The following is a 13,680-nucleotide window of genomic DNA, read 5'->3' on the forward strand; positions in this document are numbered from 1 at the left end:
ACCAGCCTGGGCAACGTGGCAAAACCCTGCCTCTACTAAAAACACAAAAATTAGCTGGGCGTGGTCTTGCATGCCTGTAATCCCAGCTACTCGGGAGCCTGAGGCAGGAGAATGGCTTGAACCTGAGAGGCGGAGGTTGCTGTGAGCCAAGATCACACCACTGCACTCCAGCCTGGGCGACAAGAGCAAAACTCCATCTCAAAAAAAAAAAAAAAAAAAAAGTAGATTTAAGGGCTGGGTACAGTGGCTTATGCCTGTAATTCCAGCACTTTGGGAGGCCAAGGCAGGTGGATCACCTGAAGTCAGGAGTTTAAGACCAGCCTGGCCAGCATGGCAAAACCCTGTCTCTACTAAAAACACAAAAACTAGTTGGGTGTGGTGGTGCACCCCAGTAGTCCCACCTACTTGAGAGGCTGAGGCAGGACAATCACTTGAACCCAGAAGGCTGCAGCGAGCCGAGATGGCGCCATTGCACTCCAGCTTGGGCAACAGAGACTCTGTCTCAAGAGGAAGAAAGTCGATTTATGAACAAGGAATGACACAGGGATGAAAGAAGATATTGCACAATGATAAAAACACCACAAGAGCAACCCCAGAAGCACACGCGGCTTCCCACTACGCATCGGGAGCTGGCTTGGGGTCCGCGTCTGCGACTGTGCGTGCTGGTTCAGAGCGCTGTCTGTGTAGACAGGCAGGAAGCTAGTACACGTACTTTTCCCCATGCGTTTATAAATCTAAAAAAGTATAAATGGAATCTGCACATGGAAAACTACAAAACACTGATATAAAAAATGAAACAAGATCTAACTACATGAAGAGACAGACCATGTTTATGGATTGGAAGAATCAAAATCATTAAGGTGTCAATTTGATCCATAAATTCAGCACAATCTGAACCAAAACACCCAGTCAGTGCTTCTGCCGAGGCTGACAAGCCGATTCTAGAATGTATATGGGAGGGCAAAGGGACTAAAATAGCCAGAATCATTTGGAAAAGAACAGAGGTGGAGAACTCACGTTACCCAGTTTCAAGACTTACTAAGAAGCTAATCAAGACCACCTGAAGCCGGGCGCGGTGGCTCAAGCCTGTAATCTCAGCACTTTGGGAGTCCGAGACGGGCGGATCACAAGGTCAGGAGATCGAGACCATCCTGGCTAACATGGTGAAACCCTGTCTCTACTAAAAAAATACAAAAAAAAACTAGCCGGGCGAGGTGGCAGGCGCCTGTAGTCCCAGCTACTCGGGAGGCTGAGGCAGGAGAATGGCGTAAACCCAGGAGGCGGAGCTTGCAGTGAGCTGAGATCCGGCCACTGCACTCCAGCCTGGGCGACAGAGCCAGACTCCGTCTCAAAAAAAAAAAAAGAAAAAAAGAAAAAAAGACCACATGAAGACAGCACAGCACTGATTAAAGAAGAGCCGCAGAACTCAGGGGAATGAAGACAGGGCCCAGACATAGCCCCGCTGTCCCAACCCAACACACAGAGTGAACAATGCTGACAAAGGTTCAAAGGTCACTCCACAGACAAAGAGCAGCTTTGGGCCGGGCACAGTGGCTCACACCTGCCATCCCAGCACTTCGGGAGGCTGAGGCCTTGGGCCGGGCGCGGTGGCTCACACCTGCCATCCCAGCACTTTGAGAGGCCGAGGCAGGAGGATCGCTTGAGCCCAGGAGTTCCAGAGCAGCCTGGGCAACAAGGTGAGACCCAGTCTCTACAAAGTAAATAAAAAAACAAAGACTAGTCCTTTAACAATGATGTTGGAACAAATGGATGTCCACATGCAAAAAGATGGACCTGAACACACTTCACACCTTACACAAAAATTAACCGAAAAGGATCATAGGCCTAAAAGTAAAACATAAAAGCATAAGACTTGTAGACGGAAATATAGAAGAAAATCTATGTGACTTGGGTTTGGCAACAAGTTCTTAGATACAACACCAAAAGCATAATCTATGAAATTAAAAACTGTAAATTGAACTTTATGAAAATGAAAAACTTTTTTATTTTTATTTATTTTTATTCTTTATTTTTTTGAGACAGAGTCTCGCTCTGTCGCCTAAGCTGGAGTGCAGTGGCGCGATCTCGGCTCACTGCAAGCTCCACCCCCCGGGTTTATGCCGTTCTCCTGCCTCAGCCTCCCGAGTAGCTGGGATTACAGGCACCCGCTACCGGTGATTTTTTTTTGTATTTTTAGTAGAGATGCAGTTTCACCATGTTAGCCAGGATGGTCTCGATCTGCTGACCTTGTGATCCGCCCATCTCGGCCTCCCAAAGTGCTGGGATTACAGGCGTGAGCCACCGCGCCCGGCCAAAATGAAAAACTTTTGATCTGCAAAAGCTACTTTTTTGTATATATATATATATTTTAAGTAGAGACGGGGTTTCACCTTGTTAGCCAGTATTGTCTCGATCTCCTGACCTCATGATCTGCCCGTCTCGGCCTCCCAAAGTGCTGGGATTACAGGCTTGAGCCACCGCGCCCGGTCAAAAGCTACTTTTAACAGAATGAAAACACAAGCCACAGATTAGAAGAAAATACTGGCAAATCACACATCTGATAAAGGATTTGTATCCAGAATATTTAAAGCACTTTTAAAATTCGATAATTAGAAAACAAACAACTTAACGTTAAAGGTGTGAAGAAAAACACCAGGCCACAAGATCTGAACAGACACAGGAAAGGTGCACGGTTGGCAAATAACACGTAAAAAGATGCTCAACACCATTCATCGTTGGGGAAATGCCAATGAAAACCACAACGTGCTGTCACCACACACGCGTCACTGTGGCCAAAGTGTTTGAAAATGGACAGTGCCCAGGCCGGGTGCGGTGGCTCACGTCTGTAATCCCAGCACTTTGGGAGGCCGAGGCGGGCAGATCACCTGAGGTCAGGAGTTCAAGACCAGCCTGGCCAACATGGTGAAACTCCATCTCTACTAAAAATATAAAAACTAGCCGGGTGTATTGGTGGGCGCCTGTAATCCCAGCTACTCGGGAGGCTGAGGCAGGAGAATCGCTTGAACCCAGGAGGCGGAGGTTGGAGTGAGCCGACACAGTGCCACTGCACTCCAGCCTCGTCGACAGAGTAAGACTCTATCTCAAAAAAAAAAAAAAAAAGAAAAGGAAAGAAAGTGGACAGTGCCTAATGCTGTGGAAGGTTCGGAACAGCAGGAGTGCCCTCGCTGTGCTGGGGATGCTGTGGCATACTGCTGTGGACGGCAGACGGTGGCGTCTGACCCAGGTAATGAAGGGTTACCTTACAACCCAGCTACTGCGCCTCTCAGGCCTTCAACCTGAAAACGTGCTCACACAGAAGCCTCGTGCAGATGCTCGTAGCAGCTCTGTTCATAGTCACTAAAAACTAGAAACGAGGACGACGTCTTTCACGGTGGAAGTAGATAAATAACCAGAGGTGCATTTGTGCAACAGAAAAATAATCAGAGGTAAGAATGCAGGAGCTGTTGGTTCAGGCAACAACATGGATGAATCTTAAGTGCATTGTGCTAAGTAAGAGAATCTAGACCCAACAGGCTACATACTGCATGATTCCATTCATATGGAATGGAAAAGGCAAAATCAGAGGGATGGGAGACGGACCCGGACGTGTCAGGGGCTGGTGCGGCGGACGTGGTCACTCCCATGCACGGGGACTTAGGGGCTGGAGCTGCGGTGATGGAGCAAAGCCCACAGCACTGAGCATGACACCAGATGAACTTTAATGCGCACAAACTACTGGGGGAAGACCCAACCAGGAGGTCAGCGGATGCAGACGGAATGCAGGCTCCACACACACGAATGTAAATCAGAACCACGCTGGCCAGAGGGCAGGAGCTGCCTAAGCAACTCCGGAAAACGTTCTGAGTGGAGACCGCAAGGCCAGAAGGAGCCGCACACAAACACTGCGCTCCAGGGCTTTTCCCCCTGGCCTGGGAGGACAATCCTCACACGTGCACCAGGGCTGAGCAGACGCTAGACGAGTTGGGGGAGCCAGGTTCTCACAAGCAGAGAGGGAGGATTCAGATGGGCCAGGAGGGAAGACTGGAACACACCGTGTGTCAGGACAGACGGCTGAAATACACCGTGTGCCAGGTGAGAGCCAGAGTCATTGGCATGGACCAGGTTCACCTTCGTGTACTTACGGATGGATGGGTGGATACAACAGAGAAGCAACCACATGTGTGAAATGAGACAGTGACACACAGAGCCTAGCTCTGCCCAGCAAGAGGGCCAGCAGCCATGAGACCCCGGGAGCAACGGCCCTCCCAGTACCCAGATCAGAGTTTCTGTGCTCCCCGAAAGAGAACCAGGGCTCCTTGGAGAAACAGCTCATTCTAGGGCTGGGGCAGAGAAACAGAAGCTGGGCCTGAAGCATCCCTGCGGGGAAGGACAGGAAAGCCACCAGTGGTCAAAGCTGGAGAAGGTGAGCAGCAAACTCATAGTCACAGCACTGGAATACAACCCGGACACAGACTCACGGTGACAATACTGGATCACAACTTGGACACAGACTCACAGTGACAGCACTGGAATACAACCCGGACGCAGACTCACAGTGACAGCACCGGAATACAACCCCGACACAGACTCATGGTGACAACACCGCATCACAACCTGGATACAGACTCACAGTGACAATACTGGATCACAACCCACCACATCACAACCCGGACACAGACTCACGGTGACAGCACTGGAATACAACCTGGACACAGACTCACGGTGACATCACCGCATCACAACCCGGACGCAGACTCACGGTGACAACACCGCATCACAACCCGGACGCAGACTCACGGTGACAACACCGCATCACAACCCGGACGCAGACTCACGGTGACAACACCGCATCACAACCCGGACGCAGACTCACGGTGACAACACCGCATCACAACCCGGACGCAGACTCACGGTGACAACACCGCATCACAACCCGGATGCAGACTCACGGTGACAACACCGCATCACAACCCGGACGCAGACTCACGGTGACAACACCGCATCACAACCCGGACGCAGACTCACGGTGACAACACCGGATTACAACCCAGACGCAGACTCACGATGACAACACTGCATCACAGCCCAGACACAGACTCAAGGTGAAAACACTGGATAACAGCCCAGAGGGAAAATAAATGGGTGTAGGTCCATAGTGACAAAATCAGTGACCACAAACAAGTAAGTAACAAGATCTTCCTCACAGAGAAATTCCACATAATGTCTGCGGACACTCCCTCTGGGAGGCGGGGGCAGTGAGTGGCTTCCAGAGGACAGAAAGGGCGGGAAAGCAGGGACCCAACAGAGGGGACTCCTGGTGGACACACCTCGGCCAGGTGATCAGAAAGCCGTGCGGACGTCAGGACCCTGATACGGTGGGACGGAAAGGGCCCCACACCTCTGTGGGCGTCTTCCCAAAACCCACACCCAGTCTAATCGCGAGAAAACACCAGGCGGACCTACCGTGAGGGACGCTCTACAGACACCATGACAGGCCGGCTGGACACTGCCAAGATCGGACAACACAGGAAAGGCTGGGAGACTGTCACAGACAGGAAGGGAGGGAGGAGACGCCAGGACAACACTTTCTGGGAAAAGGCATGGGTGGAAAAGCCACAGAGGCTGCAGTTTTAGCTAATAGTTTTATTTTTAATAAAAAAAGTTTTAAAAGTAAAGGTTTCTTGAAGACTCTGCACCACTCAGTGCCCAGCATGAAGCGCTGTGAGCAGCCTCCCTCCAGGGCAGCAGGAGCAGGGCCACAGGCAGAGCACCACAGGGTCCTGGGCGACAAAAGGGCCAGCGCTGGTGACCTCTAAAGGGGCTGGGGATGGCAGGTGGGAGGGGGCAGCTCCAAGTGAGGAGGAAGAGAGTGGACACAGGCGGACACGGGGCAGGACACGAGATGGACACAGGGTAAACACGGGGCAGACACGGGGCGGGACACAGACTGGACACAGACGGGCCGGACACAGGGTGGACACGAGGTGGGACACAGAGTGGACATGGGGCGTGACACAGGGTGGGAAACAGGGCTGCAGCAGAAGACTCCCCACACCCCTCCTGCCTCCACCTCCAGGTGGAAGGGACCTGAGTTGCGAGCGCTGACCTCCTAGCAACATCGAGGACACCTTGCAGCAGGCCCTCAGCCCCAGCGGCCACATGCAGAGAGACCCTCAGCCCCAGCGGCCACATGCGCAGGGACCCTCAGCCCCAGAGGCCACATGCAGAGAGACCCTCAGCCCCAGCGGCCACATGCGCAGGGACCCTCAGCCCCGGCGGCCACATGCGCAGGGACCCTCAGCCCCGGCGGCCACATGCGCAGGGACCCTCAGCCCCGGCGGCCACATGCGCAGGGACCCTCAGCCCCAGCGGCCACATGCAGAGAGACCCTCAGCCCCAGCGGCCACATGCGCAGGGACCCTCAGCCCCGGCGGCCACATGCGCAGGGACCCTCAGCCCCGGCGGCCACATGCGCAGGGACCGCACCAGCAGCTTCCACAGGAGCTCAGGTCAGTGTGTGTGCATGTGGGTATGACATGCCTGTGTGTACATGTGTGCACAGGGGTGTGTGCATGTGTCTGTGCACGTGTGCACATGTATACATGTATGTGCGCATGTTCAGGGATGTGCGTATATCCTGGCACGTCTGCAGGTGGGAGAGACACAGGTGGGGACTGTTCAGCCACTGCACACTCCAGGGCCCAACCCTCATCGGTGCTAGGAGGGCCCTTTCCCACAGGGACCCAATCGGCGCTGGCTAAAGGATGGATGTGCTCTGCCCCTCACCACAGCGCAAACTCCAGAGCCACAGAGGAAAACAAGATGTGGCCTCACCAAAGCAATAGCCTAAATCAGTAATTCTAAGGCAAGAAGCATAGGGTACTTCCTGCTTATCAGGAAAAAGGATGACAGACTGAACTGAGATTTCAGGGGGAAAAAAACTATTTCAACCTCTACTCACATTATAAAAATAGCTACATAAAAAGAAGCAGCAAAAATTTTGAAACATCACAGGCTCTCAAAGCAAAACTAACCAACCAGCCAAGCTTCGGAAGGCCCCGTCACTGCCCCACACAGGAGGCAACACACAGCCATGCGACCACCTGCCTCTCACAGGGACCCTGAGCCTGACCTGGGAGCTGCAGCCATGTCGCCCAAGCAGCCAACAGCAGGCATGGCCAGCAAATACTTTGCTTCAGAATCAGAAAGAAATTGCCACGTGTGGCAGCCTGAGCCTGTAGCCCCAGCTACTCAGGAGGCTGAGGCAGGAGAATCGCTTAAAACCGGAAGGAGGAGGTTGTAGTGAGAGGAGATCGCACCACTGCATTCCAGCCTAGGCAAAAAAGTGAAACTCTGTCTCAAAAAAAAAAAAAAAAAAAAAAGGAATCAGAAAAAAAAAAATCAGCTTTCTCTTTTCTCCTTTTGGATAAATTGTTGTAAAATTAAAACAGTCATCCCAGAAATGCAGAAATGCCATTCTCAATGGTTCGTACTGGCCATGGTTAAATTCTGGGCCTTGGCACAGTGACCTCAAGTATTTTGTCTTTAAAGGTATGTGTTGCAGAGCTCTGAGGTAGGGCAGTGCTGTTTGCTTTTTAAACAAAGAAGTATTTTTACAGAAGACCTTGTAAAACCAAGTGGTGCATTTCATTAGAATTCAAGTGGCCTGGAGAAAAGAAAAAGAACTCATTTCCCATGAGGTCTCAGAGCCACTGAAAGCTCAGAACAAAACAAATTGAGCTGAGTTTCAAGTATTCTTTTTGGTTTAATTTTCTCCTCAAATTTTCTGAAGAACAGCTGAGAGTTTAGCAAATACGGGTGCAAATGATTCTGCCTGCCATGTCAACTCTGCCTTGGGTGTCATCTGAGGAGGATGACAAGCTACAAGGGCTGCGGCGAGACTCAGAGACACGCTACTAATGGCACCGCGGCCCCACCTCGCTGGAGCAGCTGCAGGGGAGAAGCGATAAAACTGCCCCATGTGGAAAAGAAAGGGCGGTGAGCGGGCGCACAGAATAAACGCCACACTGCGGCACGCATGCCTCCACGCCTAAAGGACAAAACTAGCGCGGAAATCCCCTAGAGGTTGGATTTTCAACACAAATCTCACCCGAGGACTCCAACGTGACAATGTGGAACTGGAAAGACGAGCAAGAAAAACCCCTCCGTTCCCGCCAGCGTTGGGCGTTCCTTCTGCAGCCCAGGCTGTCCACGTTACTCGGGATCATAGTCAAGCGGTGGGTTCTGTGTGGTGCTTGGCTCCTAGGGCCTTGGGGAACCCATGTTCTTCTCCATTCAGCTTCATGGAGAGGCTCTTCCGGGTTCCAGCCCATGCTAGGAAGCTACACAGAAGAGCGGCCCCACCCGCCCTGTTTGGAACCTAGCTGGGGCGTGCGGTGTTTGAAGCACGTGGGCAGATTGGGGTGAGGCCAGAAGAGCCTCTTCCAGAGCCAAGGATGAGCCTTGAGGCTGAAGAGCTCACCGAGGCCACTACAAGACAGAAAGAAAAAGAGCCTCAGAGACTCCTCAGTAAATAACCAGAACAAAGAGCACAGGTGGAGAGCAGGAGGGCGAGGCACTGAGACTCCACAAGCTTCCGGGGAGAAGGAGAGTCACATGCTTGAAGACGCCTCCTCGATGCTGCACAGCTCTGAGGGAAAGTGGCTTTGACGGAGAATTACAGATCCCGGCAAGTTGGTCCTCTTCCTTTCTGGAAAAGCTGCTTGGGGACACACTCCAGCAGAAAGAGAATCCGCCAGCAAACGGAGACACGAGCAGCCCAGGAAGTATGAACACAACCAAGGGAGGGCTGCGGCAGTCTCTCTCCTGCTGGGCCACACCTCAGGGCTGGAGGCGGGTGGAGGGGGAGGAAGGGGAGATGGCTGGAAAAGTGCCCCGTGTTGACACTAAGCCCTGGTAGAGACCACCTGCTACAGGTCAGGCACATTTCACTGAGCAGGAGATGCCCCTAGAAGACAGGGGACAGAGGTATAAAGAAAGCGCTCTCCCTGACTGCAAGGAGCCAGAGGGTAGACGGGCACAACAACACTGGAAAGGGGACAACATCAGCCACAAAGGAAGCAGAGAGCAGGGCTCTGGTGGTCAGTCCCGGGTGTGGTCAGGAGTCCACGAGTGATGGGGGCTAAGTCTGAAGACCGGAAGGGCATCGGCAGCCATGGAGAGAACAAGCACAGTTCAACCCCGGGAAGGCAGAGGTCAGGTGGTCTCAGGACCATGGTCAGGAAGAGATGCCTCACGTGGCAGGGACACAGCGGGAGCAGTTCAGGCACCACGGCTCGTCTGCTGGGGCCCCAGCCTCTTGTTGCAAGCAGTGCAGGTGGACATCTGCCCCAGAGGCAGCAGGGAGCGTGTGCCCCAAAGCCGCCAGCACTCGTGCCCTGTGCAGGCGCCAAGTGTCCGGCCCTGGCCAGGGCAGTTCCCTCCTGGGCCTGTCCAGGACTCGGACCCAACAAACACGTGAACTGACAGACCAAATCCCTCAGGAGGGTCTCTGTGCCGAAGCCATGACAGCCACGAAAAGTGCCAGTCACAAAGTCAGTCTGCAAACGCCAACATTACCCAGTCTCCATGTCACATTTCACCCACAAATCCCTTCCAAATTGTAACAGTGTCTCATAAACGTTTGAGCTTCAAAAGAAAGGTCCTTTCCAAGGTTCAGATATACAGAAAGACTCCGTGGCTGCCTGCAAGCCATCTCCCGCGCCAGCGTGTCCTCCGTCCACCTTCTGGGAAGTGTGCACAGGCGGGGAATCCCATGTCAGCCTCAGGATGGCCCAGTGGTCAGTCTCGTCTCATCAGTGACAGGCAGGTCTTGATGAGCAACTTGGCTAAGGCCACATAGCTAAGGTGTGGCCCACCAACTCTGAGCCCCACTACTTCCACCTGTCACAAGCTTCCGGAAAGTTCTCTACAGTGAACAGCTATCAACCCAATTCTGACCAACTGTAATTACACTGTTTCCAGATAACACCTGAATTCTGAGGCAGTTAAAATGCATTGTGTACATATTCTATGTGACTCTCAACAATAGCAAACCAACGTGAGTTCAGTCCAGGAGAACCCAGCCGGGGTGGGCAGCTCTAGCCTAGGGCATCTTCAGTAGCACCTGTGAGGCTGTCCTTCCCTGGCCTTGTCAGGGATCCAGCTCTACCCACTGGCGCTATAACAGACGCAGGGCTGCCGGAAATTCCAGGAGTCTAGCCCCAGCTGCCTGTGGCCACCCATGGACCGACCTGCCCAGGCCCCCTGGGAGAGGGATTTCAAATCATCAAGGAACCGGCCTGGTTGACAAGGCTCCAAACCAGCTGTTTGCCACACACGCCCTTGCACTACAGGGTTGACCAGTGCAGGCCTCAATCTTCCGCGGGGAACGCTGGGCCACAACGCTGGTGTGCGACCCTGGGGGTCCCTGCCATAAAACAGCGAGGGCTTCTAACCAGGCTGCTCTGCCCTCTGTCCCAGTGACCCTGGGCATAGTGCCTGCTCTTGGGTTCAGTTTCCTCATCGCATATCCAGACGGCAGCAGGCCTGAGTGCAGGAGGCACCAGCACCCATGGGCGGCCAGCACTGCCCCTACACACCAAGAACACAGCACCCAGGTCCCGCTGCTTAGGCCGGAAACTCCTGTCACATGAGCTTTTACTCATCCGGATTTCGGCCGTTCCTGGGAGTGGCATCTGGGCTGAGGGGATGCTCAGTGTCACATGTCCCCGATCACCTCGGGCGGCCTTGGTCCTCCTAGGTGCCGTCGCAGCCCGAGAACGCCGCCGCCCAGATGTGAACCGGGTGTCCAGGGTACGCAGGCTGCACAGCGACGTGAATGAAGGGCAGGGCTGAACTCCAGGGCAGATGGACACTCGCTGCACAGCCAGGCCGGAGGCTGACCCTGCTTCCTCGCTGTCCACCGGGGGCAGTGACGTTGTCGCCGGGAGGTCGGCACCGGGCTCAACGCAGTCATCGCACCAGGGACTGGAGTCCACACATCAGGATGACAGGCGTGTCTTCAACTCTGAGCCCTGTGAAAACGCCACTTTCCGCTAACACCACACTCCGGCTCCCACAGCACAGCAGGGCACGGCAGACACCCCAGGGTGCGCGTGGTACGCACGTCTGTGTGCAGTAAGCACACCCCCAGCACCTACACACCTCGGTGGCAGCACACGGAAACACCCCGGCCCGCGGGGGGAAGGAGCCAGCCCCAGGACGGACGCAAAGTCAGGCTGAACGCAGAGGCCTGTCGCTGGCAGCCGGCCTCTCCGTGTCTAGCTTCGAAGCTTCCCCGACAGAGTAAGTGTTTCTGGTTCCCCTGATCTGTACATTTTTACTACGTCTGCTGAGACAATCTGCCTAAGGGTAAGCCTGCCTCAGTTCGATGTCTTTTAACAAGGGGAGTTTCCACAGAATACATTTGATTATGTGTTTAATTACAAGTGTTCAATAGCTACAAACATTGTAAAATTCAGTATCAAGTGAACTATTTGGAGAGCCCCTATGGCAACTTGGAAAAACCCTGGGATTCTGAGGAACAGGGAGGAGAGCACGGTCCCAGTAAAATCCAGAACTTTCTAGGAGATAAATACAGGATGACTGCCTGCTTGCGCTGGGTCAGCTCAGCCAGAAAACCATGTCCCTGGAAGATCCTGGAAGATGGGAAACTGGTTCCTTGATACTGCAGAAAGACACTGATTCTACCCTAAACATACTCACAAGATAGAAGAACACGCATATGTCAAGGAGAAATGTTCAATGCTGGGCACCAGGCTTAAAATATCTGCTTGACCCAGCGGCTTAAAAGTGGTTCCTTCTGAATTGAACAGAGAATCCCTGCAGAGATCAAAGGAGCCTCAGCTCGTTTGAAAGAGTCTGAGCTGGTTTTATGAAGCTGTGCTCAGGAGGCAACGCCGCTGGGACTTCCCGCTGTATCTCGGGCTCCCCTGTGGAAGGCCTATTAGAGCCTCACAGCTTCGCTTTATCTCTGCTTCATCGTTTGCTAAGTGACAGCACCAACATTTAGAACGACTGTTTAATACTGTGGAGGGAAAAGCAACCTGGGAAGAACTATATTTTAAAATAATTGCAGGCCGGGCACGGTGGCTCACGCCTGTAATCCCAGCACTTCGGGAGGCCCTGAGGTCAGAAGTTCGAGACCAGCCTGGCCAACATGGTGAAACCCCGTCTCTACTAAAAATATTTTAAAAAATTAGCCAGGCGTGGTGGTGCACGTCTGTAATCCCAGCTACTTGGAAGGCTGACACAAGAGAATCACTTGAACCCAGGAGACAGAGGTTGCAGTGGGCCGAAATGGTGCCACTGCACTCCAGCCTGGGCTGAAGTGAGAGTCCGTCTCAAAAATAAATAAAATAAAATACAATAAAATAAAAATAATTGCTTTAAAGAAAGAGAGAGAGAGAGACCGAGTTGAAGCCAATACTGCAATCCCACAGGAAACCTTGTAGTGATGAGCACATCTCGTCACTTTGCACCAGGAGGTGGAAAGTATCACACAAACGTCACACAAAACGTCAAACTGAGCATCACTCCAGCACAGCCAGGCTACCAAACTTCCCGTGATGTGTGTGGGACGAAAGCTGTGCAAACAAGAACTTCTGCAATCCGACCGTTTCCTTCCACGCGTGAGGGAAATAGACGACGGAAGGAAATGGAGACGTCCAATGTCCATGGCCTACAACCACGCGTGGACAACGCCAGAGCCAGTGGCTCCGGGGCCCTCTGGAAGGGTGGCTGCCCCACGCACCCCGCTGGCTCCATCTCGGCCTGGCACGCTCCCCTCACTTCCAGGCTCATCTGAGAGCCTGAGTTTGGGCTTCGTTGCTACTAACAGGTTGGGCTTATGAAACACGTATCCGTGTGTCCACTAATGTCCCTGTGATCACAGGACCGTTCTCTTCCAAACCAGTTGTGCGTAGTCCGGACTGGGGAGGGGGGGAGGGAGTTGGAATCGCCAGCTGCCCCTGGCCAGGGGGTCCAGAGGTTTTGAGCACGAACTGACTTTTCTCAGAGCTCTGCCCTGCAGGCTGCGCACGCTGTGGGGTGAAGGGTCTCAGCCAGCAGACCCCGCCAACCACATCCCAGAGTGGGGCGCAGGCTTCACCTGCAGATGAGGCTCCAGAGCTGCCCCCAGGCCTCCGCTGGGAATCCCCCCGAAGGCAGGCTGAGCTAGCCGAGAACACTCAAGGAGAAACTCCAGTCCGGCCACCAGCCCGTCACCCTCCCTCAGCCCTCGGGAGACGCGGGGGAGGCTCCCGGGCCGGCTCCTCGGAGTTTGGCAGGGGCCGCACGCGGTGGGGATGCGGCGTGCGGGGGCCCAGCAAGAGCGGGAACCTCCACCGTCGGCACAGCGCTGTGCGGGGGCAGCAGGGGCGCCTCCCTCTCCAGGCCTCCCCGCCCCGCAGCCGGAACGCAGACCCCCGTCTGCCCGCGGACTGGCGACCCGCCGCCCGACTGGTGCCGCTCGCCTGCGAGCTCCTGGGCCAGGGCCCGGGCCGGCCCCGCCTCGCACTGCCCCGAGCCGGTCCTGGCGGGCGCGGCCGAGCAACTCCGGGGCTGCAGGTGGAGCCGGGAGCCCAGGCGCCCAGGTCGGAGGCTCGAGGCGGCGACAGCAAGCCTCGTCCTGCCCCGCCCCGCCCCGCCCCGCCCGGC

The 13,680-nt window shown here is 54.2% G+C and overlaps 1 protein-coding gene across 9 annotated transcripts in view; it reads right to left on the reverse strand.

Annotated features, from left to right (window-relative positions):
* LOC105485881 (lipase maturation factor 1) overlaps positions 1-13,680 on the reverse strand; it is a 105,460-nt gene that overhangs the window by 91,421 nt on the left and 359 nt on the right. The window contains exon 1 of one of the 9 annotated variants that reach the window (XM_071083824.1): positions 8,111-13,383. The exons of 7 other annotated variants lie outside the window; for them this stretch is intronic. In XM_071083824.1, coding sequence (XP_070939925.1) covers positions 8,111-8,333 — 223 coding nt within the window. In that variant the 5' untranslated portion in view covers positions 8,334-13,383. Of the gene's footprint in view, positions 1-405; positions 1,056-8,110; positions 13,384-13,680 lie in introns of those variants that run through there. One more of the 9 variants, XM_071083829.1, reaches the window with a different exon arrangement.

The sequence above is a fragment of the Macaca nemestrina genome, chromosome 18, assembly GCF_043159975.1.
Source record: "Macaca nemestrina isolate mMacNem1 chromosome 18, mMacNem.hap1, whole genome shotgun sequence".
Taxonomy (NCBI): domain Eukaryota; kingdom Metazoa; phylum Chordata; class Mammalia; order Primates; family Cercopithecidae; genus Macaca; species Macaca nemestrina.